Here is a 27,705-nt window from a genome sequence, read left to right on the forward strand (position 1 = left end):
TTGAAAGATTAGAGATTAGCCGCCCCCCCAGCTCCACGCCCCCCGAACCTCGCAAGCTAACATTTAAAATATTTAATTAAATCCAGTAGACCTGAGTGTTGCGTTTCTTTTGTGCATCAGTATATTTAGACAACAATTTGTATTTATTTTAAATTTTCAATGACCAATCTGTTACAAGTAGACAAAAATATTACTTTGGTGAATTGAAGTGTTAAAAAAATCAAAACTTCCTGAAGTACTGTATGCAAATGTGTTAAAATAAACCCAGTAATGTCATGCATTGTGTGTTAGAAGAGAAGAGAGTCTGTGTTACAATCTGTTGTTCTTAATCAGACAGTTGACTGTATGTTTTTGCTTAAAAGTAACATTCTTTAAAAATAAAGAGACATACAAGTAATACACATGTGACATTTGTTCAGACTATCACCAATCCTGGACTACAGTGAATAATGTTACATAAATTAAAGTAGTCCAAAAAAGTTAATTAACATCTCAAAAGTGTACATAATTTTTGTTTTAAAACGGGCATCTGTTTATACAGGCAGGCTTTATGTTAAAAACCACAAGGGTTGCCAGTGTGTTTTATGGCAAGGCATTAACTAGAAACATTCTGTCTTTCCATTTTACTTCTCAGGATTTAATGAGCAAATTAAAAACAAGCAGAGGTTCCTATGCAAATATTACCAAAAACAAAAAGTGTGAGCATTGTGTTAATCCTGCACATTTCCTCTGGGGGAAAAAAAAACAAAACACAATAACTTTAGAACACTAACAAAATATTATTTGTTGTGAACGTGTTTTTATTGAATACGAGGCAGGCTATTCTACAGTATAAATGCAGATAGTTTGGCTTGACAGTATTTTTAACATTAATATATGTTTTGACACAAATACTTTAATGATGCAATACATATATATACACATTCATCATTTCCACTATATATATATATATATATATATATATATATATATATATATATATATATATATATATATATATATATACAGTACTGTGCAAAAGTTTTAGGCAGGTGTGAAAAAATGCTATAAAGTAAGAATGCTTTCAAAAATAGACATGTTAATAGTTTATATTTATCAATTAACAAAATGCAAAGTGAGTGAACAGAAGAAAAATCTACATCAAATCAATATTTGGTGTGACCACCCTTTGCCTTCAAAACAGCATCAATTCTTCTAGGGACACTTGCACACAGTTTTTGAAGGAACTCGGCAGGTAGGTTGGCCCAAACATCTTGGAGAACTAACCTCAGTTCTTCTGTGGATTTAGGCAGCCTCAGTTGCTTCTCTCTCTTCATGTAATCCCAGACAGACTCGATGATGTTGAGATCAGGGCTCTGTGGGGGCCATACCATCACTTCCAGGACTCCTTGTTCTTCTTTACGCTGAAGATAGTTCTTAATGACTTTCGCTGTATGTTTGGGGTCGTTGTCATGCTGCAGAATAAATTTGGGGCCAATCAGATGCCTCCCTGATGGTATTGCATGATGGATAAGTATCTGCCTGTACTTCTTAGCATTGAGGAGACCATTAATTCTGACCAAATCCCCAACTCCACTTGCAGAAATGCAGCCCCAAACTTGCAAGGAACCTCCACCATGCTTCACTGTTGCCTGCAGACACTCATTCGTGTACCGCTCTCCAGCCCTTCGGCGAACAAACTGCCTTCTGCTACAGCCAAATATTTCAAATTTTGACTCATCAGTCCAGAGCACCTGCTGCCATTTTTCTGCACCCCAGTTCCTGTGTTTTCGTGCATAGTTGAGTCGCTTGGCCTTGTTTCCACGTCGGAGGTATGGCTTTTTGGCCGCGAGTTTTCCATGAAGGCCACTTCTGACCAGACTTCTCCGGACAGTAGATGGGTGTACCAGGGTCCCACTGTTTTCTGCCAATTCTGAGCTGATGGCACTGCTGGACATCTTCTGATTGCGAAGGGAAGTAAGCATGATGTGTCTTTCATCTGCTACAGTAAGTTTCCTTGGCCGACCACTGCGTCTACGGTCCTCAACGTTGCCCGTTTCTTTGTGCTTCTTCAAAAGAGCTTGGACAGCACATCTGGAAACCCCTGTCTGCCTTGAAATTTCTGCCTGGGAGAGACCTTGCTGATGCAGTATAACTACCTTGTGTCTTGTTGCTGTGCTCAGTCTTGCCATGGTGTATGACTTTTGACAGTAAACTGTCTTCAGCAACCTCACCTTGTTAGCTGAGTTTGGCTGTTCCTCACCCAGTTTTATTCCTCCTACACAGCTGTTTCTGTTTCAGTTAATGATTGTGTTTCAACCTACATATTGAATTGATGATCATTAGCACCTGTTTGGTATAATTGTTTAATCATACACCTGACTATATGCCTACAAAATCCCTGACTTTGTGCAAGTGTACCTAGAAGAATTGATGCTGTTTTGAAGGCAAAGGGTGGTCACACCAAATATGGATTTGATTTAGATTTTTCTTCTGTTCACTCACTTTGCATTTAGTTAATTGATAAATATAATCTGTTAACATGTCTATTTTTGAAAGCATTCTTACTTTACAGCATTTTTTCACACCTGCCTAAAACTTTTGCACAGTACTATATATATATATATATATATATATATATATATATATATATATATATATATATATATATATATATATATATATATTGCATCATTAAAGTAATCTGTTGCATATCCATATCACGTTTAGAAAGATACAGGGTATTAATGCTTGTGACAGGGTAGCTGTCTGCCGTGTGGGTGCGTGCATTCGCTGCTGAGTGACAGGCAGGAGATCGAGACAGAGGTTGAAGTTGATACGCCCCGCAGGTGAACAGGATTTATTTACATATCAACACACTACCAGCACAATCTCTGAACTAATGTTCTCTGTTCAATAATAAACTAATGTTGCTGAAGAGGTTGATCATGGCGGATAAATGATTAGGGCGAATATGTGATGGGTGGATACGCAACGGATTACTGTATTAAAAAAAACAAAAAAACAATGTTATTACAAAGTCTGTTCGTTCTTTATTAAATATCAATTATTTCTATTAAAAAAAAAAAAAACATTGATCCATTACCCACTGATTGCTGCTGAACATATTTTACTAGTCATACCACCAAATATTCATTGAAATATTTTCTTAAGAAAAATATATCAGAGAAAAAAAACTACCAGCATAAGGTACAGTATTTGGTCAATTTTAGACCAATATCTTCGAATATCTTTCCAATATTAAAAGAGGAGAACAAACTATTTGTGGCATTACATTTTATTTTAAAATAAAAGGCTACAGCCTATACCTTTTTTTTCATAAAACCCGATTTATACACAATATACATAGCCATGATTCATATAAACAATTTGCAAGTGTCCATTTTATCTATCCAGGAATGAAATCTCTACACATAAATGTCATCGGGTATTTTATTCACGATGATACCTATTCATTTGTTTAAATGCATTGTAAATAAACCACTGTTCAACATACAATCCCGTATCACTTCACATTACACATTTGCTTTTCCAAACATCAGTTTTTCATCACCAAGCCTAATTCTTGTAAAACCACGAAAGCATTCTGGTTCATGTCCATCTCGTTCATTCCAGGAAGTTAAAACAAAGGCCACAGCACTCTGAGCATATATCCAGACAACAGCAGTCCTCCATTCCTTCACAGGTCATACAGCACTGATCCAGGCAGCTCTCCTCGCAGCAGGTGCAATAGTCTTGTGTGGTTAAACAAACAGACCAAAAAAAAAAAAAAAAAAAGGACAAACATGAACAGCAATTTTTGCAAATAATCATACTATAAAACAAACATTAAATACCCCTATATGTTTCAATAAAACATGTCAAATAATGTAGATTATATTGACAACTTAGACAATGCTGAAGATACACATGGCCTAAGATGTGCTTTCAGGAATATGTAGTACTTTTGAATTTGTTTCTTTTAGACATAATTAATTTTGCCAGTGAATTTGTTTATTTAATATCCACATTTATCCAAATTCTGTATGTTTCATGCACACCTTTATGTACTGCTCCTATTGGCTAGCACAGTTATATTGTAGTTTCATTTTTTGCTCACTTGCATTCTTTTCATTTGCCAGTGCATGCCAAGCTTTTGGGCAACATCCCTCTCTGTTACAATATCAGATCATTGTCCACTGCGGGTTGCACCACAGCATTTGTCTGAATCTTCTTGTCTGAATTACTGTATGGATGTGGTCAGTCAGCGATAACACACTTCTGAGATTTCCATGGCCAGTTCCAGACACTCACTGGCATCGTGACAGACATCAAAACAACCGCCATCAAAATCACAATTGCAGAGACGGTCATTATTGGCTTCATGCTCGTTTGAGTTAATTTGATATCTACGAGATGGGCAACAGCACACGTATCTCGCTAGGGATTCGCACGTCGGGTAACATGAGGAAAAAGTCGTAAAAGTGGCAGAAGAGGCAGTTCAGAGTAAGGGTGGCACACTCATCTAACAAGACAGAAACAAAGACAAACAGACATGTGAAACACAAGAAGCATCAAGACAGAAAAAGACAGGAGAAAACAAACAGAAAAATCGGACCCAGCGATAGAATCTCGTCTTCCGTTTACTTAATTCGATATCAAGACTGACTTATTGTTTACCCAGGATTGTACCTGCCGATTCAGGTCATCAAATATTGCTATAGAAGGTTGGCAGCAAGAAACACAGACACAATGCAAATGCTCTGACTAAAAAGGGCTCCAATTATTTTATTCTCCACCTGCAGAACCACATCAAGGTTAAAAAAAAAAAATACTATTTTTTAAATAAACTGTATGATCCATATTTGTGTCATAGTTGTTATGAGCAAGAGTGCAAAAGGTGTTGAATATGTTTCACTTTCCATGAGAAAATGTAAATGTAATAGATATTCTGACCTTTAGTAATTCTGTCATTGATAGAACAGATTTTTTGGTGTCGACAAAGGGCACATAAGACACAACAGACTGTTTCATTCCCAGAGATCATTAAATACTCTGTTTATATTGACCATTTAAAATTCCTGTTAATTAACCTTCTAGCAAAAATGATAAAGGTTAAACACAAGTAGGAGACTTGAATAACAAAAACAATGGGTTTAATATTTCCTCCTAGGCAACTTTTCTCAAGAATTCCACACAATGCAGCAGTAACGTCACAGATGTCCACACGTGAGGCTACTTTAAAAGGTTAGCTAGACATTTATTATTATTATTATTATTATTATTATTATTATTATTATTATTATTATTATTTATTTCTTAGCAGATGCCCTTATCCAGGGCGACTTACAATTGTTACAAGATATCACATTATTTTTACATTATTGTTTAATATCAGGTGTTACAATCTCAAACTTTACTGCAGCACACAAGCTTTAAAACTGCAGTGATAATAAAAAGAAAGTGCTGGCTTTTTGCCACTCTTCAGTTGATTAGACAGATCAGATTGGTTGGGCAGATCAGGATACATTTGGTGTGATATTTGGTGTGTGGCAGCAGAAAACCACAGGAAGCAATACCAGCCCGTACAGCAAGAAACAGAATAGATTGGTGATGCACCCTATACCCAACTGCTATCAACATGAATAGGCTGTGTGCATATCTGACATGATTATTGTGTATTTTGAGAAGCAGTACCGGTAAACTGTTAAGCATATTGTTCAGTACATTTTAAAAGCTTCTACCACTCCCTAGATATCTCTATCTATCTAATTATTTTAAAAAATGCATAATTTAAGAAATCACCTTTCACTTCCTAACAGAAAGATAGCCAAGGAGTTTGCTCATAGACATAATCAATTAACATGATCCTATAAAGTCTGATATGGAGTGTAATACTGCGAGAGTGTTTCATTGCACTTGCCAAATCACTGCTGATGAACATAAAATGAGAACATCCTATTAGTTGCTTCATATGGCCAAGTGTACCTACGTATGTATTAAAAACCCTCAAAAAATAACAGCAAAGCAGGTTTATGAATGTATTCTCGCTCTGGGAGGATCTCAGATGCACTATGAAATTCTTATTTAATATTTCATACGTCTTCAACTTGTCTTGTTTGACACAGACATAAAATATGGCCCTATTGTCTGTCTATTCTCAGATGACGTGTCTAAGTACAGTATGATATGAATTATGCAGTGATGTCTTAGAATCATTATTATTGTGTTTGAAACATTAAATAGCCAATGTGTCACTTGTAAACAGACAATGAAAAAGTAATTTGGCAAATCGCAAGCAACCTTGACATGCATGTTCGAATTCTCCTGTCATGTGCCACAAGCATGTACTTACATATACCCGACTGTGAATAGAATAATGCAGAACATGTAGAGAAAAGCAAGGGGAGATTATACAAAACCAATTGAAATTATATATTTTTCCACCAGTCAAAAGACTTATGGGAATTTGTGTGGTTAATGAAATAAATGCAGAAAATGTAGAGCAATATATTTTTGGATTAAAGTAGCACACTAGTGACAGTAAAGGAATAGCACACATCTATCTGTATATAATGGGAAAAAAGTTAATTGGGTAACACCGACATCTGAGTTTTGTGTCTTATGTATATTGTTAGATCATCAAAGGGGATTTTAATTGACACTCCAATTAACAGTGCAACCTTCCTTTTATGGTGTTTTAAATAGCCTGCGAAGTTTGCCAGATGTCTTGAATAATGACAGCGCTTCAGGACAGAACACAACAGAATCAATGTGGGTCATGGTAAGTGAAAATGTGAAAAACATAAAACATCTACAAAAGGAGAACTTAATTCATGTGTTTCAGTATTCTATATCTAACAGGTTACTTTTCCATACTTGCTTTATACAGAGATTAACGCTTCCAGGCGAACAAAGCTAATAATGAATACAAATCAGTGTTGGATTGTTACCAGTTTTGGGAGATTACACTGCTGTATTTGCAATTTGATTTAAGTCAAATCAATATTACATGGATTTCAACAAACCAAAATTTGTACTATAGCACAATAAAATAATTCATATTCTAGACTGAATTCATAACTAATTATTCTGTCCTGTTGTTGGGCCTGAAGAAATACATACGCTTAACGATTTCCAAAGTCTTGATTAAATGATAAATTACAGAGGCAAGCCTGTTTCTACTGCAGTAAGTACCTCTAGATTTTGGAAAAATAGTTATGAAAACAGACCTAATATGACCGTGTAATTTACATAATAAAAAAAATGCTAATTGGTTTGCGTTGCAGACATCCAATAAACGGATCAAAAAAGGTGTTTTTGAACATAATGTACATGTTTAAACTTGTCAGCAAATTCCCTTGAGTCAGTGTTGTGTTTGACAATGGAATGCAGATTCCATTTCTCTGGGCTCTCTATGGTGTTCACGTTGTATACTGCTTAGGATAAAGGTTTGACCAAAGTGGCACAATAAACATAGATGCATATTATATTCTAAAAATGATGGTAGCTGAGTAATAACTTTAACCACATTTTTCAATGGCGTTTATTGACGTAGATTAGTGTGGTTTTAAAGATAATCTGTTTTCACAAATGTTTTATTACTGCATCTGAAATTCAGTATCTCAAGTGAGTTTTTAACCACATCTTTGAATGTCAAAACATACCTCCATTGTCTGGCTGAAACTGTGAATTTCCATTACCAGCATAGCTAACGACAGATAGATTTTCCATCAAACACAATGAGAGACTCGGTCCTCCCCGATTGCTTTCCTCCGAAGATTTTTTTTTTTTGTCGTTATCTCTTAATTCATTAACAGGTTCCCCATTTAATGGCACTTCATTAAGAGACTGATGCACATTTCCTGGATGGCAATAAAAAATGAGAAAGGACTATTACTTAAGTTACTTTGAACATACATTCAGAATATAACTTGCTATGCACATGCTGCATAATAAACTGTACTGCACATAATTTACCCAAAGTTGCACACATTTATTAGTTACATTTGTCTTCAAACCTAGATGTGTTGTAATTGTATTGTTAGGCTGATTTCATTGAAAATCTATGGAATCCTAAAGAGTAAATCTCAAGCATTGTATGCCTAATGTAAAATATCTTAAATACGTCATTATACCTGTAATCTGCCCTAATTCAGTTAGCATAAAAGCTTCATATAGAAATGACAACTCTTCTTCTGCACAACAGAATCATAATTCAATATTATTATTTCCTTTTGTTGTTTTTACATATCTCTAGGTAAAACCATGTCGTTAACAGTATGGCGCACATACTGTATATATATATATATATATATATATATATATATATATATATATATATATATATATAGGTACTTCGTTTTCAAACTAATTTACTTTAGAGAATACAGAGATCTCATTTAATAAATACATAAATAAAATAAAAGCAGCAATGTGATTTATGAAAATCTGTACTTTGCAAGTAGGGATGTCCATTCCAATATAAAGTGAATTCCTTCCCACGAAACAGACAGTGAAATTGGGCATCCTTTTGGAAAAGCAACTGAGGAGTCTACTCCAATGGGGAAAGCTATGGATTGGATTCAGTTACCTCTCCTCAACCCTCCTACACAGGGCAAGGGCCGATGATATTTTGTTGTTGTTGTTTTAGTTGTATTTATTTGAAAGTCCTGTGTATTGTATTCACTTGGACTTTCCACAGCAATCAGGTTAAAGAAAACCATTTTAAATTGAAACTACACAGATGGAGTTTAGTCCAGCTGCTCTTAAAAGCTGACAAATGTAAAGACAACAAATGGTATGATTGATATATGAGCCAATGGATGCTGACAAAAAAACACAATCTCGTACTGTAGGTTGGGGCTAATAAAATGGCCGACTCATAACAGAGCAAGCCTGACTGCAGGGAAGGAAATACTCTTGACACTTCAAAACATTTTTCAATGTAGGCTGTGAAGTGTCAATAACAAGAACAGTGGCATATTTTCCTGCAGTACAGATTTGGATAATGATGACATTGTTAAGAAAGGGTTAAAAATCTGTAAAAATTAAATTGTTAATAAATTAAATTAAGAAAATTAAGAACTACATGTAAATGTTACTTTTTTAAATCTTTAAAATCTATTTTCCCCCCTACAGTAACATTTGTAATAAACAGAAGTTTACTGAATGTCTGTCAGTAAAAACTATTGTTATGGTTTGTGTACACACAGAGAATAGGAGAGACTGTCTCTATACAGCAGAAACTTAGTCACACAACTCCAATATGACAGCCACATCTAAAGCCATGACCATAAAATGACTCCCATGCCCTAAAAACATACATAAAAAACAGATCTGTTTGTTATTTATTTTATTTTTTATTTTATTTTTTAAACATTTTATTGTGTGTTTAATTGGCATTTAACTGCAAGCTGACTTTCCTATTTTGCACTAATGCACTGCAAAGGCATTGTTGAAGATTTAGTTAGCTAGCAAAATGTGAGCAGTGTGGAGTAGTGGTTAGGGCTCTGGACTCTTGACCAGAGGGTTGTGGGTTCAATCCCCAGTGGGGGACACTGCTGTTGTACCCTTGAGCAAGGTACTTTACCTAGATTGCTCCAGTAAAAACCCAACTGTATAAATGGGTAATTGTATGTAAAAATAATGTGATATCTGTATAATGTGAAATCTTGCAACAATTTTAAGTCGCCCTGGATAAGGGCGTCTGCTAAGAAATAAATAATAATAATAATAACACAAAGGCACAACACTGGGCAAAAACAATGTGCATTCTGGTCAACTGTCACACAACTGTCATACAGTACATAAAGTAAACATACACTTAGTTTCACCTAACTACTCAGTGGAGGTACAGCACACGACAGGGCTGTTGTGGTTAAAAGGAAAATGACTCTAAAAGGTGTGATTTTAGAGCCCATCATTTTGATTATAAATTCATCACTACAGCAAACAGTTTAGCCACCCTTTGAAATACAAATTGTTAAATTATATATTCAATAATTAAGCTTCTTTTTACAGATTATTGAAAAACCAAAATGAAGATTTGGATGGTTTATTTTTCTACCACCTTTGCAAAATGAATTATTTACAAGTATACTTTTCATTATTATCTAACATTTAATGACTTATGTATTATTAACGTTGACAACATCACAGTATTTTCCACCCAGCTTTTTTTTTTTTTTTTTTTAAACCTAGACCAAGGGTTGTAAGCACAGAATAAGGAAAATTGCTTTTAGCTGTGTAGACTGATAAGCAAATTTGATCTTGAACCATGGAGATGGAAATTAAATAATATAATGCAAAAAATATTTGCAGTATGCGTATCTTCTATGGAGGCATATATATTTTGTGAAATGAAAGCCTTTAACATTATGTACACAGGGTTTCTTACATTTTGTTTTAGAAGCATATTAGTTGTCATTCTTACTAGACTTATCAGCTTTGTCTGGTAAGACGGATACACACAGAGCAGCTCATTCAACTCTTTATCTGAGCAGCCTGAGAAAGCAAAGCTATCCTTATTTACTGAAAAAGGTTGTATTGGGCAAATTACATGTAATAGCTTTACTTGTGGAATCTTTTGATCAACAATGTACTACACCAAAAGCAAGCCATTTACTGCTGTAATGAATCATCGGGGGATTGCGACACACTTGGGAAACATCTGCATTCGTCTAAAAAATCCAACCGATATTTATATTCCACATTGCGACACACTTGGGAAACATCTGCATTCGTCTAAAAAATCCAAACGATATTTATATTCCACAATGAGACAGACAAAAAAAAAACTAACTAAAATAAGTTGCCATGAAATAAGCCATGACAAATCACGAGGCTCTCCCCCACCCCCTCCCACCAGTAAAGTTTTTATAACGGAAGAAAAAAAAGATACAAGGGCATTATTATACAGTATGTTGTTTATTTAAATACAAAAGTTTAGTTAAAAGTTTTTTTCTGGATAAGAATGGTTATAAGATAGTGTTAAAACTTTCTTTGCGACATTCAAATTCAATATAAAAGATTACAAGAAAATAAAAGTGTAGCAATGGCAATATTTGTTGTAGACACTGTACTTTGTTTTGGATCTAAACAGGATGAACACAACAGTCCTGATAACGCTGACATGTCATGCTCATACAAAGTTGATCTTTAAAGTACCAAAAAAGCGTTCAGCTTAAAAGAAAGTTTGGAACAACCTGTGTCCTCCTAAACCATAGCCTATCAACAACACTATGCACTATACTTGGAACAATACAGGAATAATGGTGTCACCTATGCATCTTGTACATTAAGAAATAACGACTGACTGTCAAATACACACACTTTTATGTAGAAACAATAAAAGCATTTGAAGCTGAACACGGACAGCCTTGATTCACTTAAGTATTTTGTATCACAATCCATAAAGGATGTTCGAGTATAGAAGATTGCCTCCATTGGCTTTTAGCACAAATGTACATTAGCTATCATAAATGGTAAATTGGCTTAATGCAATAGAAAGAGAGACATGATGTTCTGAAATTGAAAACCCCTGCAAAAAACTTAAATATAAGCATCAGTTAGTTCATTCAGAAAAGGCGTATACTGGCAACAGACAACGTTTTTTGAAAAAAAAGCTAGAAAAATATGTTTATTAGACTGCTTGTTATTGCAGTAAACTAGCATATTTACAGTACAACTAAAACAGCCAACCAATGTGACTCCAGAAGTAAGATACTGATAGTTATTACATTTTTAAATCTTATTATTGCGAGGTGTTCAATCAATAGTCAATCACCCTATTTTTGACTTTCCTGATTTTAAAGCTTGTCTGAAGTTTTGCAACACACACCCATCAGTTGAAAGTTTCTGTATACAATTCTACCTACCTTCAAACCTGTATGTTCCTATTTTGAAGTAACTGCCATGGCAAATATTCAGGAAAAAAAAATCATTATACAATCTTTTATACTGATCAAGAATAATAGAACGATTGAGAGAACTGGATCTATTTAGTCTAGAACAAAGGGTTGGGAGATTTGAATGAAGTTCTTCAAGATGTCATTGATAGTTGCCAAGAAGTAGAGGGAGCATGCATGTTTGGTTCACAGAGTGAGATTGTCAAGAATGCTTCAAGTAGGGAGGAGGTCTGTGTGCTAACAGCATCTTTAGGGAAGGTTAACCTTGAAATCCAACATGATTGGGCAAACTATGGAAGAACGTTACAGTGCTAAACTGAATAAAGTGGATCATTGCAGCTTTAAGTACACATTGTTTAAAAAACAGTAAAATTAGGGCCAGGAACCTTAAAGAGTACAACAGAGCCAGTTTGAAGATCCATTTGAGTATGTGGGCATGACCCAGGACTGTGGACACCTTTAGTATCGATATGCCGGTTTTGTGTTCTTCATACCTGCTCCACAGGTGCCCTGGGCCAGGATCATTTCTAAAGTGTGGCTCCACAGACTTTACAAAGAATGCTCTTGGGCTGACATTTTTTACACTTACTTATAAGCATGTAACTTACACTGGTAACTGAAAATCCCATAGCTTAGTATTAGTATTATTTTAGTAATTGTGTCAAGTGTAGAATGTTCTTCATATATTGCACACAATGGCACGGACAAAAGTGTGCAATATCACTTCAATAAACAAATAAAATACATAAATAATAGTATCATACTGTGCTGACAAATATTATGTGATAGTAACAGTATACTAGTGGTGGTTACGTTGCTGTATTGTTATATTGGCTAGCATATTTTGTAACATTTTGCCACCAGGTTCACATTAATGATGCTTTTGTTTTATTTTTGAATTATTTATTACTGCAGTTTATGCCCATAATATAGCTGCAACCAGTTGCAAAAACAGCTACTTCACAAAATCCAAACAACCACCCTCTGTCATGCTCTTGGCCCATTGCACATTTTACACTCCCAATAGTCAGTATATTTGTCCAGAGATTAAAGTACTGGCCCACTGCCAACAGGATTACTTTTTTGATATGGATTTCTGTACAGTGTAGAATCGAAATAAACCTGACTGGTCATTTTTGGATAACAACTAAAATGGGCTAATTAACACATTCAGATACACTACACATTTTCCAGTGTACAAGTAATTAAACACTACCATTCCAAATACAGTACAGCACTAAAGGCAGTTTACAGTTAAACTACAGAGATGTAGTTTGAAGAAATGCAACATATCCAAAGTAATTAAGGTTCTGGCTGGGTGATTAGGAGTAATTAGTATTATTTAAAAGCACTCTAATTAATCACAATAAATAAATAAATACACAAATACTTAAATAAATAAAGTGCAACGTACCATTACTTAATAAGGAGCTTTCTTCAATATTGCCAATGGTTTCTTTGCTATCATCTTTATCTGGATTTTGGGAAGCCATCTAGATAAATAATAAAAAACTAACAAAAAAAACTTAGTAAGATAAATGCAGTAAATACCATAGTGACACATAAAGTTTCAAATAACACACACATGGTTACTAAAAATGATTGTAGAAGTCACATTAGCAAATCAAAGTAAGACGTCATCTACAGCGGACATGCCAACAACCAAACATTACAAATGTATTAATAATAAACATTGTCAGTTTGCAAATGGTTACATCCTCCCTTCCCTTCACCAGTTCCCTTACAGACAGAATGCACTGAACTGTTTGTCCCTGACAGCGCATACTCAGTGGAGTAACCACTTTGTTCTTGACTCATTAAACTAAAGGTACTGTACCTGAAGTTCCCTAAAGGATTTTGCAGCATATCAACGCAGAGTAGCTGTGCACCTGTTTTCCATTAGCGCGTGTTCTGCTCATTCAATCAGCACTGATCTGCTAGTCATCCCAGTCCCTCCCAAAGCTCCATCGTGGCTGACTTCATCCACAGCCACAACAGCTGACTGAGCCAAGGCTTGGATTGTATCTAACTCATAAACTAAAGCAGAACTAGCCGAAAAGTAAGTTTATTTTTAAATTGGCTTCCTACTTATTGTTCACAGTTGTGTATACATATTGAGAACAAATAGTGGTTAATTGGGTTGCTCGAGCGAATTCGACTGTTCACCTGTGAACGACCTGGATTCTTAAATGAATTTGCATTAGTTGGAGAAAGAGAAAAATGAATTGCGTTGCTTTTGTTTTTATAGTACACGTATATTATATATATATATATATATATATATATATATATATATATATATATATATATATATATATATATATATAAAATGTTTCTGTTCTTTAATGAAGGTGTACACAATTACATTTTTGTTTCTTGTGTAATACATGTTCTTTCTTAAGTTAAATTTCAAGTAACAACAGTTAAAAACAGTAAAATTGTTTATTATTTATTATTATTATTGTCGTCATATTTAATTTTATATGCATGTTGATATCTAGTTGATTAAAAAATAATGTGTTTGTTTGTATTGTTTTAAAAACAAAATTACAAGTAAACCGAATAATCACCTAGATAAAAAGTACACTGACGCTTTGAAGAGTTAAATACTAATTTTGCTACGTGTCTCTTGCAATTCCAAGTGTTGAGAATATTATTTTAATTATGTACTATAATACATTTTATATCTATCTATTATATATATATATATATATATATATATACATATATATATATATATATAATACTGATGCACAAAAGAAACGCAACACTCAGGTCTAATGGATTTAATCAAACATTTTAAACATAGATATCAAACAAAATCACAGAAAATGTGAACAAAAATACAGATCAAAGAATCATGATAAGTTTTCAGTATAAAACGTGACACACTGTCAAAATGAAAACATTACAAAGTTAGTAGCGGGTATGACCTCCCTGAGCATTAACACAATCCTGGCAGCGTTGATGCAGAGACCTGGTCAGCCTCTGGATAGACTGCTGTGGGATGTTTCGCCATTCTTCCTGTGCAGCTGCAGCCAGCTGGCGAAGGTTGGCTGGTTGCGGTTGTCTTCACGCGATTACATAGATGGATCAGTCGGATGTGGTGGTCCTGGGCCGGTGTGGTGACCCTCTGCCTTCCAGGACGTGGCCTGTCTCTCACAGAGCCGGCTTCCTGGTTTCCCTGGACTAGTCTGCTGATTGTTGAAGCAGAACATCTCATTCTCCGGGCAACTTCTCTCATACAGGCCACCTTCAAACATGCCGATAGGAACCAGGCAATCTTTATTACTCAAGCTGGGCATGGTTGTGTCTTTCGCTGTTCTTGTGTTAATTAAAGTCACATCTTTTCAAATGGCTATTTATACAGATTCTTATTCAGCTCATTTTGGCAATTTTAACTCAACTCAAATACCAAACACTGAGCACCTGGCGTTTTTATGAAATCACATGACTTGAGCTCAGTATTTTGTTTTCCAAAGGAACAATACTACTCAAACAATCAACAAACCTATCTGCTCACAAAATGTAAATACAATTATGTATGTGCCCAATGAGCTATTGATGTAAAACTTAGACTGCTGCATTTTCATTGTGCATCAGTGTGTGTGTATATATATATATATATATATATATATATACATACAGTGCTCCCTCGCTATAGGCTTTTGGTTATAACGCGCCTCGGATATAACGCTCCTACAGCATGTCCCCCAATTCCTGTACTAGTGATTCGTGCAATACATTATTTCTTAAGTAAATACAGTACCAGTGGTTATCTTTCCTAATGTATTTACTTTTTTGCTGTGAGAGGAGCTGCGGCTTTCTTCGGTAGACGAGACGCTTCAGCCCCGCTCCAGCAGCCGAACCTGGAGTGAGCCCTCTCCCGACCCGCTCTCCTTCTCGCACTTGGATGGCAGGTGTTCTTGGGAAATATTTAAATGACAGTTGCAAACATTTAAAAAATAAGTGCAGTTTCATGACACAGCAGTTTTGTTAACTTTTATTGAACAGAACTTAAATGTGATATTTTATTTTGCTACAGAGTTAGTTTTGTCTTGTACAATATTTGTTGCAAGCTGCAGCAGAACTCGGTGGCAGTGCTTGAGAACACAGCCGGGCTCGGGCGCGGGAATATCTCGCATGCACGTCCAACGATCTTTACACTACAGTGTGTATAGTAATGGTTTTTGGAACGGTATTAGATTTACATTTTACTTTTTCTTTATAAAGCAGATGGCACACTCTTCTACACTATACGTTCTGGAAAAAGTCCTATCTAATACTTGAGATCATCTCCATTTAGTACATATCCCAAGTAGAAATATATGGCAGTATTATTTTGTAGAATGAGGAAATCAAACCAAATGGTCATGTATTTTGCTCACTAGACAATTTTGTATCCGAATACATTAAAAAAAAATATTAGTTTGAATATTCGGATATTTGTCCCAGCACTAATTAAAACTAAATACAGTAATCCTTTGCATATCTGACTGCGGTGGGACCAGAGTAAGGGCGGATATGTAAAAAGTCAGATGAATGAATCCTGTTTTAAATACCATTATACAGAGCTGTAACAATTACTATATTCATACAATTATTGTTTTGAGATTCAGCTTTTATTAGGGAGCTCCCCTAAATCCCTTGTTTAGAAAGATGCAGGGTATTAATGCTTGTGACAGAGTAGCCATCTGCTGTGTGGGTGTGTGCATTCGCTGCTGAGTGACAGGCAGGACATCGAGACAGAGGTTGAAGTTGATACGCCACACAGGTGAACAGGATTTATTATATATCAACACACTGAACAGCTCACGTGACACTACCAGCAATGGCAGCACACAGAGCACATGCAACACGGTGTACAGAAACTTTGGTAGGATCTACAATCTCTGAATTAATCTTCTCTGTTCAATAATAAACCAACGTTGCTGATGAGGTTGATCATGGCGGATAAATGGCTAGGGCGGACATGTGACGGGCGGGATACGAGACGGATTACTGTACAAGCAACGGAGCCACGGCTAAACTAATCTCAAACTGTATCATTTTAAAAATGTCTTGTGATGATTCATCAAATATCACAAAAAAATGTTTCACACTCTTATCCTAGAAGTACAATGAAGAAGGCACTAGCTGAGATGTTTGTCTACTTGATTTCGTTTCATATAGTTTTACCATAGAATTATCATATTCCGCATTCATTTCATTATGTTAGCATGAGTCAGATTATAGGTCAATTTTAACAACTAGAAATTGAAAAGCAGCTATATTGAATTATTAGAAATGTAGACTCCTAAACTAATTAACCTGTTTTTAATAAACTCTAAACTAATATATATATATATATATATATATATATATATATATATATATATATATATATATATATATATTCATGGCTAGGAAGCTATCTTTGTAAACATCTCGGTGCTGATGCATGGTATTTAATGCAGTATGCTGAGAGAGCTGGTCTTTATAACTTCAGTAAATACCTAACTAAAGCAAAATTAATATCTTTGATAAGGCAATATAAAATGTTGATCTTATAATGAGCTTATACAGATAATTTATGCAACACTATTACTTCACTAGTCACCTGATGGGAAAAAAACGGTGAATATTCATTCTAGCAGACAAGCAGTTGAATCTAATGTCACACCCAGCTCAGTGCAGCGATCATGTATCTAAGCCATTCATGTTTAAGATTTGCAAAAAAAAAAAAAAAAACAGTTAAATTTGGTTTTCATGAGCCAGAATCATCTTTTAAAAGTTAAACTACAAATATGAGAAAACAGTTTTGGTTTGTTTTTCAATTTACCAGTCTGCCCGCTTGCACTCGTTAGATTGCACAATATGGGCTGCATTGCTGCAATGCCTGCTGTGTTTGCATCTGTTGAGGATATAGAACGCATCCAGATAGAAGAGTTGTCTGTCAGTCCTTAGATCACAGCTTTCTTTTAATGAACGGAATCTGGACTGGCCTTGAAACATTTCTTTTAGGGATCTATATGGAAAAAAAAGTTGTCCAACTATTCATTGACCCAACGCTTTGAGATTTTTGATTTTGAATATTGTACAATAGGCTAACCCTTTCATGTCAGTAATTTTACAAAGCTGCTTCTGGCACAGTGTCAAGTGAACTGTTTCACTACCACGTTATTTTAACCTCTGGTCACACTGCATCACTTTTTCACAAATCTGGTTTAATTTCATGTTTAGCAAACCATTTGATCAGATAAACAGAGATCTATAAAAATGCAGGATTTAGAAGTAGATAAGCAGCATGCAATGTCGGTGGGGGTATGGAAAGAGTCATTTGTGGTTTTAACATCTTTCTTTAAATGGATGTCACAAATATACTGTATAGCCGCGCTTTAAATGATCTTGCTAAAACCATGCAGTTTGTAGGGGTGATTGAGAGATCACAAGTGTGTTTAATGTGGGATGAGAGCCACTGTCAATATCCATGGTGGGCTACAGTGTGGCTTGTCAGAGCTGTGCTTGTGATAGCAGGTTGACTGAGTTATCACTAAAGTTAATTATATGCTAGGTGCTCTGTATACAGAAGGAGTAAATATTGCCTGAGCAAAAATGATTGACTGGATAGTTATTCTCCCCTACTTTGGGATTGTATCTGTATTGTTTAAAAAACAGGGTTTTATCCAAATATATGTCTGTGCTGGTGCAACACAAATCAGATTTGCATTAAAAAAGGATTATTGCTAAGTCAGTAGACATTAAAAAGAAAAAAGAAACTCCAATATTTTCCAAAAAAAAGTTTTAACCACCATTAACACATCACAGATTACACTGTGTAACAATTTTTTTTTTTTTTTTTTGGTTCCTGGGTAGTAAGTGTTATTTCCTAATTGCTTATGCCTCAAAAGTATAGAAAATGGCTATTATTCCCCACAAACTTTGCTTTTGTGACCAGGACAGTGATATTTTTAAATTTACCTATTTCCAATGAGAAAACGGGCGAATTTGTGTCTTTTCGTTCACATAAAGTCAGAAAAAAACAACATATGAATCCAAATTAACATGTATTTATACTAAAGTAATACAAAAATGACTACAAAAGATTTAGAAGTGAGTAGTTTTTCGAGATTTACGATTATACTGTAAATCACTTTCACGAATCAGCCCCCAAATGTAGTCTCCCATCATGTTCTCGTTATACTGTCCTTCATTGACAGCTCATCCAGGAGCCTCAAAGCCGTGATGCTCCATAATGGTAACAAGTACCCGTCTCTTCCCCTGGCTCACTCGGTGCACCTCAAAGAGGATTACAACAGCATCAAGACCTTGCTGGACGCCTTGAAGTATGATGAGTACGGCTGGGACCCCCGGAAGGTGCTGACGCCACCACTGCACATCAAAGTGGGCCTTATGAAACAATTTGTCAGAGCTCTAGATAAGGAGTCGGCAGCCTTCAAGTACCTTCAAGACTTCTTCCCTAAGCTGTCTGAGGCAAAGGTCAAAGCCGGTGTCTTCGTCGGACCACAGATAAAGAAGATCCTGGAGTGCAATGAATTCCCCAAGAAGCTCACCAGTAAGGAGAAATCGGCTTGGAACAGCTTTGTCGCAGTGGTTCGGGGCTTCCTGGGCAATCACAAGGCCGAAAACTATGTGGAGCTGGTTGAGACTCTGGTGAAGAACTACGGCACAATGAGCTGTAGGATGTCCCTCAAAGTCCATATCCTTGATGCTCATCTTGATAAATTCAAGAACATGGGAGCGTACTCGGAGGAGCAAGGCGAGCGCTTGGACTTTGAACGCCGCTACCAAGGACAGTATAACGAGAACATGATGGGAGACTACATTTGGGGGCTGATTCGTGAAAGTGATTTACAGTATAATCGTAAATCTCAAAAAACTACTCGCTTCTAAATCTTTTGTAGTCATTTTTGTATTACTTTAGTATAAATACATGTTAATTTGGATTCATATGTTGTTTTTTTCTGACTTTATGTGAACGAAAAGACACACATTCGCCTGTTTTCTCATTGGAAATAGGTAAATTTCAAAATATCACTGTCCTGGTCACAAAAGCAAAGTTTGTGGGGAATAATAGCCATTTTCTATACTTTTGAGGCATAAGCAATTAGGAAATAACACTTACTACCCAGGAACAAAAATTGTGTTACATAGTGTTATTTGTGTACTTGTATAAACAACCCCCCCCCCAAAAAAACAAATTACTTTTTCAATTACAAAACTGAAAAATGTATTTTTTTTAAACCGCTACACTGTACATTTGCATTACATTAAAATGCATGCATTTCTAGAAGTGTATATATTGCAGTTTGTTGTTGGTGATTCTCACATATATTATGTAGCTATATTTAAAGCACTCACTGATAGGGACCTTTTGACAGTGTTAAATATATACTTCTCATTAGTGCCAGTAATGGGATAGAATAGCCTCACTCTGTACTAGTAAGTGTTAAAGTCTATCGAACATGTGATACTTTAGCCCAAAAGCTGTTTAAAATGACTAATTGAATTGGGAGCTTCAAAAGGCTTGGGATTTGCTATTAGTGTAACGATATTATGACATCAGGCATATTTTCAGTAAAGTATTGTCTTGTTGTTATTGTACAAGACTGATTATGATTACACTTGAGGTAATATACATTATGAAACACACTGTAAGTAGCCCTACACAGTTATATACATTAGGAAACCTCACCACAAAGTGGTCATAAGTGGGTTTGTTGATTGATACTTTTAAAGTGAGGGGCATAAAAAGAAAAAAAGTACACAAACAGTTTTGCTCTCTTATTTGTCCTTGTTATTAAGGTTCTTGGAACGCTTTCTCAGTCAGCCTCCTCTTTTAAAGGATGTTTTTTTTTTTACACAGAGCACATAAATGTAATTTATATACCTATGATGTTTTTATACATTGTCAATCCATCTACCTCATTACTGTCATTAATAAGTGCTCCAATACATCTCGTTACAAGGTTAATTGGGACAAATCTAAAATCCATCCCCTCTATAAATATGATATCTCTCAAAAGCACAGCCCTCAAGGTTGGTTGCAAAATAAATGATGGTATTTTATGAAAGACTCCTACACACTATTCAGTTCAATAGCATTTGTTATTATGTTACAAAAATGCTATTATATTCAAAGTCTATTTCTTTGATCTTGTCCTACATTTTCCTGTAAAGACTGAATATAATCTGAATGCTGAATGCTAATGATTACATTTCACAATGCACATTTTAATCACATCTAGTCTTTCAAGCAGGGGTATCACAAGATGAATTGTTAATCATCCATTTTCTTACCTTTAGATTTAATTACAGAAGAGTGATGGAAATTACAATTATTTTATCTGAAAAACTACATCTCTATTGTACAAAGGATATGTTTAGTTTTGAAAGCTGTTTTATCTTTTACTCTCTTACATGGATTCATTTTAAAACCATTTTTGTACTTGTATTATAACATATAAATAAATATTCTTATAACCTTTTCTTAAAACTCATTATGCTTCTGAAACATTTGCCAACCTGACTTGGCTTTTACCGTACACTGTCGGTACAGAAGTTGTATAGTTTTCTCTCAGTATTTGTATTGCACTTCCTATGTTCCTCAAGAGTTAAAGATGAAATAGTTGCTAAGTGGATTTATATTGCACTAAATACAGTTGTTAAAAAAAACAAGGCAAAGCATATTGTAATTTTATTTGAAAATCTTCAGCTAATGGAGATAATTACCAAAGTGCTTTGCAATAAGTTTTGTCAGATGGCTGGCACACAAATTGCTGTAATGCAAAAGGGTGCGTTATTGAGTTATGTAACAGAAAAAAAAAATTACACAGCCTTAAAACAAACTTGTAAAGCAGAAAATAAATTAATTATAAGCAATTAATTTGTGCTAGGATTTTGTTTCTGACATTTGTCTTTCCTATGGAGTACCCCAACTGTAATAAATAAAAAGGGGGACTATGGGGTAGATGTACTAAGATGAGCCAGTCGCAGCGCAAACATACCACCTGCATTTCGTTGCGACAATGAAGAGCCGCAATATACTAATTTAAATATTTGCTGTTTTCTTAGTGAGAGCTCTAGCATTATACACTGTGAGAGTCCTGCAACATTGTTCAAATAAACAGCAGGAAGTGAGTTGTGGTTTGCTGCAGCAGAGGGTGCCCAAAGGATAACATCTATACATGCAAGTGTGCATGAATCAAAATAACAGTTTTTGTTAAATATAAACGTCATTTATACAATGCATTCTTTTCCATATAATTTTTTAATACTGTATATAATATATATATATATATATATATATATATATATATATAATGAAAGGCAATTTAATCCCAATAGATTTTATAGTGGGGCCCCAACCTTCACCCCCAAAAAACTTTTCATAACACCGTGTAACATTTTTTTTTTTTTTTTGTTCCTGGGTAGTAAGTGTTATTTCCTAATTGCTTATGCCTCAAAAGTATAGAAAATGGCTATTATTCCCCACAAACTTTGCTTTTGTGACCAGGACAGTGATATTTTGAAATGTACCTATTTTCCAGAACATTCCAGATAGATTCAGTGCTGAGTAAACTTGGAGTAACTTCTAGAACTTTCCAGTAATATAAATAGTAGTATAAATACAGGGGCCTTAAGCCCACCAGTTCAGTTTAGTTCCAGCTGCCTAAGTGGATACATATCTGCATTTTTCTGAGATGGCATCAAGGTCATAGGAGACTTCAAAATGGTGGCATTCCTGATGGGTCTCCAAGGCGGTTTTACCAAGTTTCCCTGCTATCTTTGCCTTTGGGACAGCAGGGACACCAAGGCGCACTACCACAGACGGGACTGGCCACAGCGGACCGAGTTCTCTGTGGGGAGGAACAACGTCAAGTGGGAGCCACTGGTGGACCCCCGGAAGGTGCTGATGCCACCACTGCACATCAAATTGGGCCTTATGAAACAATTTGTCAGAGCTCTAGATAAGGAGTCGGCAGCCTTCAAGTACCTTCAAGACTTCTTCCCTAAGCTGTCTGAGGCAAAGGTCAAAGCCTTTGTCTTCGTCGGACCACAGATAAAGAAGATCCTGGAGTACAATGAATTCCCTAAGAAGCTCACTAGTAAGGAGAAAGCGGCTTGGAACAGCTTTGTCGCAGTGGTTCGGGGCTTCCTGGGCAATCACAAGGCCGAAAACTATGTGGAGCTGGTTGAGACTCTGGTGAAGAACTACGGCACAATGGGCTGTAGGATGTCCCTCAAAGTCTGTATCCTTGAGGAGCAAGGCGAGCGCTTCCACCAGGATATACTGGACTTTGAACGCCGCTACCAAGGACAGTATAACAAGAACATGATGGGAGACTACATTTGGGGGCTGATTCGTGAAAGGGATTTACAGTATAATCATAAATCTCGAAAAACTACTCACTTCTAAATCTTTTGTAGTCATTTTTGTATTACTTTAGTATAAATACATGTTAATTTGGATTCATATGTTGTTTTTTCTGACTTTATGTGAACAAAAAGACACAAATTCGCCCGTTTTCTCATTGGAAATAGGTAAATTTCAAAATATCACTGTCCTGGTCACAAAAGCAAAGTTTGTGGGGAATAATAGCCATTTTCTATACTTTTGAGGCATAAGCAATTAGGAAATAACACTTACTACCCAGGAACAAAAATTGTGTAACATAGTGTAATCATACAGTAGCCCCTCGCTAAACCAGACATGTTTGTCCGACATAAGCAGGTGTTGGGTTTAAAAACAATACAATAAAATCACACACACACATACATTTATAGTACTAGAAAGATCATTGAGGAGGAATGTATTGTACAGGCATGTTATAATTTCACAGTAATTCGAACATGCAAAAAAAAAAAAACCCTAGCAATACTAAATAGGATGCAGAATTACCAGTCAGTAACTCGCTGATAAAGACTGATACTGTTATATTTGAAAGTATCAGGAAATTACAAAGTGTGGATCAGCTTTTTAAAAAAACAAACAAAAAAGAAAAAAAATAGCCATTTGTTTTTACAAAATATCAAACGAGACAGCTTATAAGAGCACTAATGACCTCCTGTCTGTCCTCCACTGGCAGTCAATGACATTAACACTACATCACTGGCTGATTTAGGAAGTGATTTAAGCATAGCGACAGAGTTGAAACATCTTCTAGGATTCCTTTAAGTTCTAATAGCAAATTTTTAAAACGGGGAGAGTTACAAATCATGGCTTGTTTTTTTTTTTTTTAACTGATGTTGAAACAATTTGTTGAATGTAACGAGTTATTATTAGAACTGACTGGTCAGATAGGCTGACATTTTATTTTGCTGGCAATTTTCTAAGTAAGCGTTAAGCCACAGAAAAACTATTTCAGTTTGTGTGGACCAGTTGCGTTAGTGTACTGATAAACAACATCACCATGATTATGCAGTGTATTTACTAAAATAAAACACCTATCTAACAACACTTTTCATGCACATTTCATTATAAACAACGCTTTTTATATACATGCATTGTACTAACTCATCATATCAATCCAGTCAATAGATATAATGTGATATCTTGATACAACTGTAAGTCACCCTGGATAAGGGCGTCTGCTAAGAAATAATAATAATAATAATAATAATAATAATAATAATAATAATAATAATATGATAGCACGTTAGCCCTGGAATTAAATTGACTTTGTGTGTCTGAAAGCTGGAAAAAAAAAACGGTTTGCCAAGAATGGGATCTATGAATATCTCTTACGAGTCCGTTCTCATCCTCCTCAATCGGGTCATGCACTGTGTTAGAACTGAGGTGTACACAGGACTGACAATAATTGCAAGATAAATTGAGCACTCTTCTACAAACCTCGTCAAAGCTGAAATCATTGAAAAAATAATAGTTATTAAATTAATTGCCGTCATATTCTTGTAAAATATGTGTAGACAAATTACACTTGGTTCGATTAACACGTAACATGAGTGTCAAATCTGTAATAAAACCCTGATCGATAAAACAATAACCATGTTGTTAAAAGCAGTCCTGGAAAGGTGTTGATGGCAATGTATTTTAGAGGTGAGCAACCCTTTTAATACAAACAGGTTTCATCTTTACACTATGTCACCTAAATCATTCCAATGTTTGTATGTACAATTATAATCAGACGATAAATTGCAGCAATGGATGGATTAAGAAAGCGCTCTTTGACCCCATATATTAGTTTGTCATAGACCGAGAAAATGCTTGTCTAATAATCTGTTGATTGCCCGACAAGAGCAAATTGCATAGACATAACGAAAAACGCAGAATATTTTGTGTATATATATATATATATATATATATATATATATATATATATAAATTGAACAGAAGTATACCTGTGGGGGCTTTCTATATGATACCTGTTTTTTGTGGGGGTTTTTTGCATCATAGTTTCTTCAAAATGACAGTCAAACCCAGTTTTCTGTTAAAATGTGTCTTGATTTACCGGATTTTTGATTATTTAATTTGGTATGGAGAGCAGCATTTACAATATTAAATACACTGCTGATGTTTACATAAAGGGTTAGACATGCTGATGCTAGTGTCATGCAATGTTGTAGCTTTACATTTTTGTTAACCCACCCTTCCTCCTAAAAAAAACCAAAACCTTTAGTATGTTGTTTCTCATGCAGCTGAATCAGTGTCATGAAGAGGTATTATTAAAATCTTTTCAAACTCAAAGGAGTTGACATGTGAGTATTTGAGATGAGACCGTGGAATAAAGCAAGGATACTTCTGTGAAATGACGATGTCAGCGTCACCTTATTGTGATTTTTATTAAACTCCAAAAAATATTTATTTTAGTTTTATATACATTCAAGTTTCTGCACATACCAAACCTGGTTTTAAGTTTTGTTATTAAAGAACAATAAATATCCATAAGATTATGCAATGTAAAAAACCTTCTCTGTGTATCCCATTCCTGGCCTTTAGGGATCCTTATAGTCCTATTTTTTGTTTTTATTTATTTATTTATTTATTTCTTAGCAGACGCCTTTATCCAGGACGACTTACAAGATATCACATTATTTTTACATACAATTACTCATTTATACAGTTGGGTTTTTATTGGAGCAATCTAGGTAAAGTACCTTGCTCAAGGGTACAACAGCAGTGTCCCCACCGGGGATTGAACCCATGACCCTCCAGTCAAGAGTCCAGAGCCCTAACCATTACTCCACACTGCTGCCCTACTTCATCAGGCTTAAGTAAAACAGTGAGACATGTTTGAATATTGTTTCACAAAACAGAATTGGAGCTCCTGAGATTGCTATGCGAGTGTGGTGCAATACAAACAGTAACTACTTGGTACGAAGCCAATGTAGCAGACACGATCCTGCTGCTACGATATCTTTCTCTGCGCTGCTTCATAAACCACACGAGTGCTAACGAGTTTTGATTCAGTTTCTGTTTATTGTGCCTGTTTAACAGTAAATAAAAAGAATACCAGCACATGCAGATCACTCCAGACGTTCTTTCCCCAAAAACAAAAAAACAATAAACAATGTATTCTTTTTTTTAGATCGTATAGTGGTATTAAAGGTTTCTTTTGTCTCTTGTTCCTACAAATTAAAAAATTACAATGTTCATCCTTATTACTCGGATTCTAATTGTTTTTTTTCTATCTTTCCTCTACACGCACACACACAGGCAAAGACTTATCAGTTTAACATTTTTATTAGACCACAAAATAACTAGTCGGAAACATACCTGTTTAACAGAAAATAAAAAGAATACCAGCACATGCAGATCACTCCAGACGTTCTCTCCCCTCAGCATTAACAACAGGGCGATTGAGGGATTACTGGGTAATTCTTACATGTGATTGGTCTTAAAGTCGTATTCCCTATTAATGACCTCCGACTACAATTAAAGGAAACGAACATTTTCCTTTGAAACAAAACAGCAAATTAACTTGAAACTTTGGTGAAATTCAAAAAATAAAATAACAAATTACACTTGCTACACCAGTTTATGGGAGAATCTGGTTACGAGTATATTAATAAGTGTGGCTGGATTTTGTAGGTTGAGCTATTCAAAAGTTTGTAATATTTCCCATAAAGGATACAATACGCCATTGGTATGCTGTTATCATTTATGGGATTATTTACTCTTAACATATTTTCTAATGAATCTGTCTCTGTAATTAGACATGGGCTAAAAGCCTGGCACTGTACCCATTTTGCTTTGTGGTTTGTTGTATCTGTTGAATAGTACGCTGTAGCAGATTTGAAAGTATTGCCTGTATTTGGGTGTTCTTGATTCTACTCAGATGGTGTCTAAAGTCAGCATTTTCTGTGAGTAAGAGGCTTTCATTTTACATTAATTAGGCCCTGTTGTGTGTTGCAGTGTCTAACCAACACAAATTACTCTCTTTTTCTCCATAGACCTAGACATTGGTGTCCATAAGTTTTAACACCTTCCATACACATTTAAATGTATACATTTGAGCAGCACACAAGATTTTGATTCGGTGTTTTAACACAGTATGCGTAGTAGCTCAAACTCCCAATTTTTAATCCAACCGAGTGTTACTGGATTGTGCTGAACAGGGTGGTTAAAAGAAGACATTTTTAAAGTATTGAGAAGTTCAAAGAAAGTTTACTCATGTTTTAGTAGCTGCTACACTCCTCTAAAACCACATTGTACTGCATTTTCACAGTTGTGATGCAATTGGAAATATGGCCTTGAATAATAATTGCCATTGCCACACCTGATCTTAAGATCTTTTAGGGTTTCATTTCTGTTACTTTATTATGAAGCTAAAGAGAATCAATAATGCATGTTAAC

At 35.3% G+C, this 27,705-nt stretch overlaps 1 protein-coding gene across 4 annotated transcripts; it reads right to left on the bottom strand.

The window, feature by feature from the left end:
* Positions 1 to 3,261: 3,261 nt before the first annotated feature.
* LOC131697716 (myoD family inhibitor domain-containing protein 2-like) lies at positions 3,262 to 26,714 on the bottom strand. Of its 4 annotated transcripts, XM_058988644.1 has the most exons (5): positions 26,626 to 26,714; positions 15,686 to 15,813; positions 13,303 to 13,400; positions 7,647 to 7,844; positions 3,754 to 4,504 (listed from the first exon to the last, which is right to left on the bottom strand). In XM_058988644.1, the coding sequence occupies exons 3-5, from the start codon at positions 13,379 to 13,381 to the stop codon at positions 4,389 to 4,391; spliced, it is 393 nt and encodes a 130-aa protein (XP_058844627.1). In that variant the 5' UTR covers positions 13,382 to 13,400; positions 15,686 to 15,813; positions 26,626 to 26,714; the 3' UTR covers positions 3,754 to 4,388. The 4 variants fall into 4 exon arrangements, with proteins under 4 accessions (XP_058844626.1, XP_058844627.1, XP_058844628.1 ...); XM_058988643.1 differs by lacking the exons at positions 3,754 to 4,504; positions 15,686 to 15,813; positions 26,626 to 26,714 and adding exons at positions 3,262 to 3,734; positions 13,726 to 14,120; XM_058988645.1 differs by lacking the exons at positions 3,754 to 4,504; positions 7,647 to 7,844; positions 13,303 to 13,400 and adding an exon at positions 14,649 to 15,141.
* Positions 26,715 to 27,705: the final 991 nt, after the last annotated feature.

Source organism: Acipenser ruthenus, chromosome 16, assembly GCF_902713425.1.
Source record: "Acipenser ruthenus chromosome 16, fAciRut3.2 maternal haplotype, whole genome shotgun sequence".
Taxonomy (NCBI): domain Eukaryota; kingdom Metazoa; phylum Chordata; class Actinopteri; order Acipenseriformes; family Acipenseridae; genus Acipenser; species Acipenser ruthenus.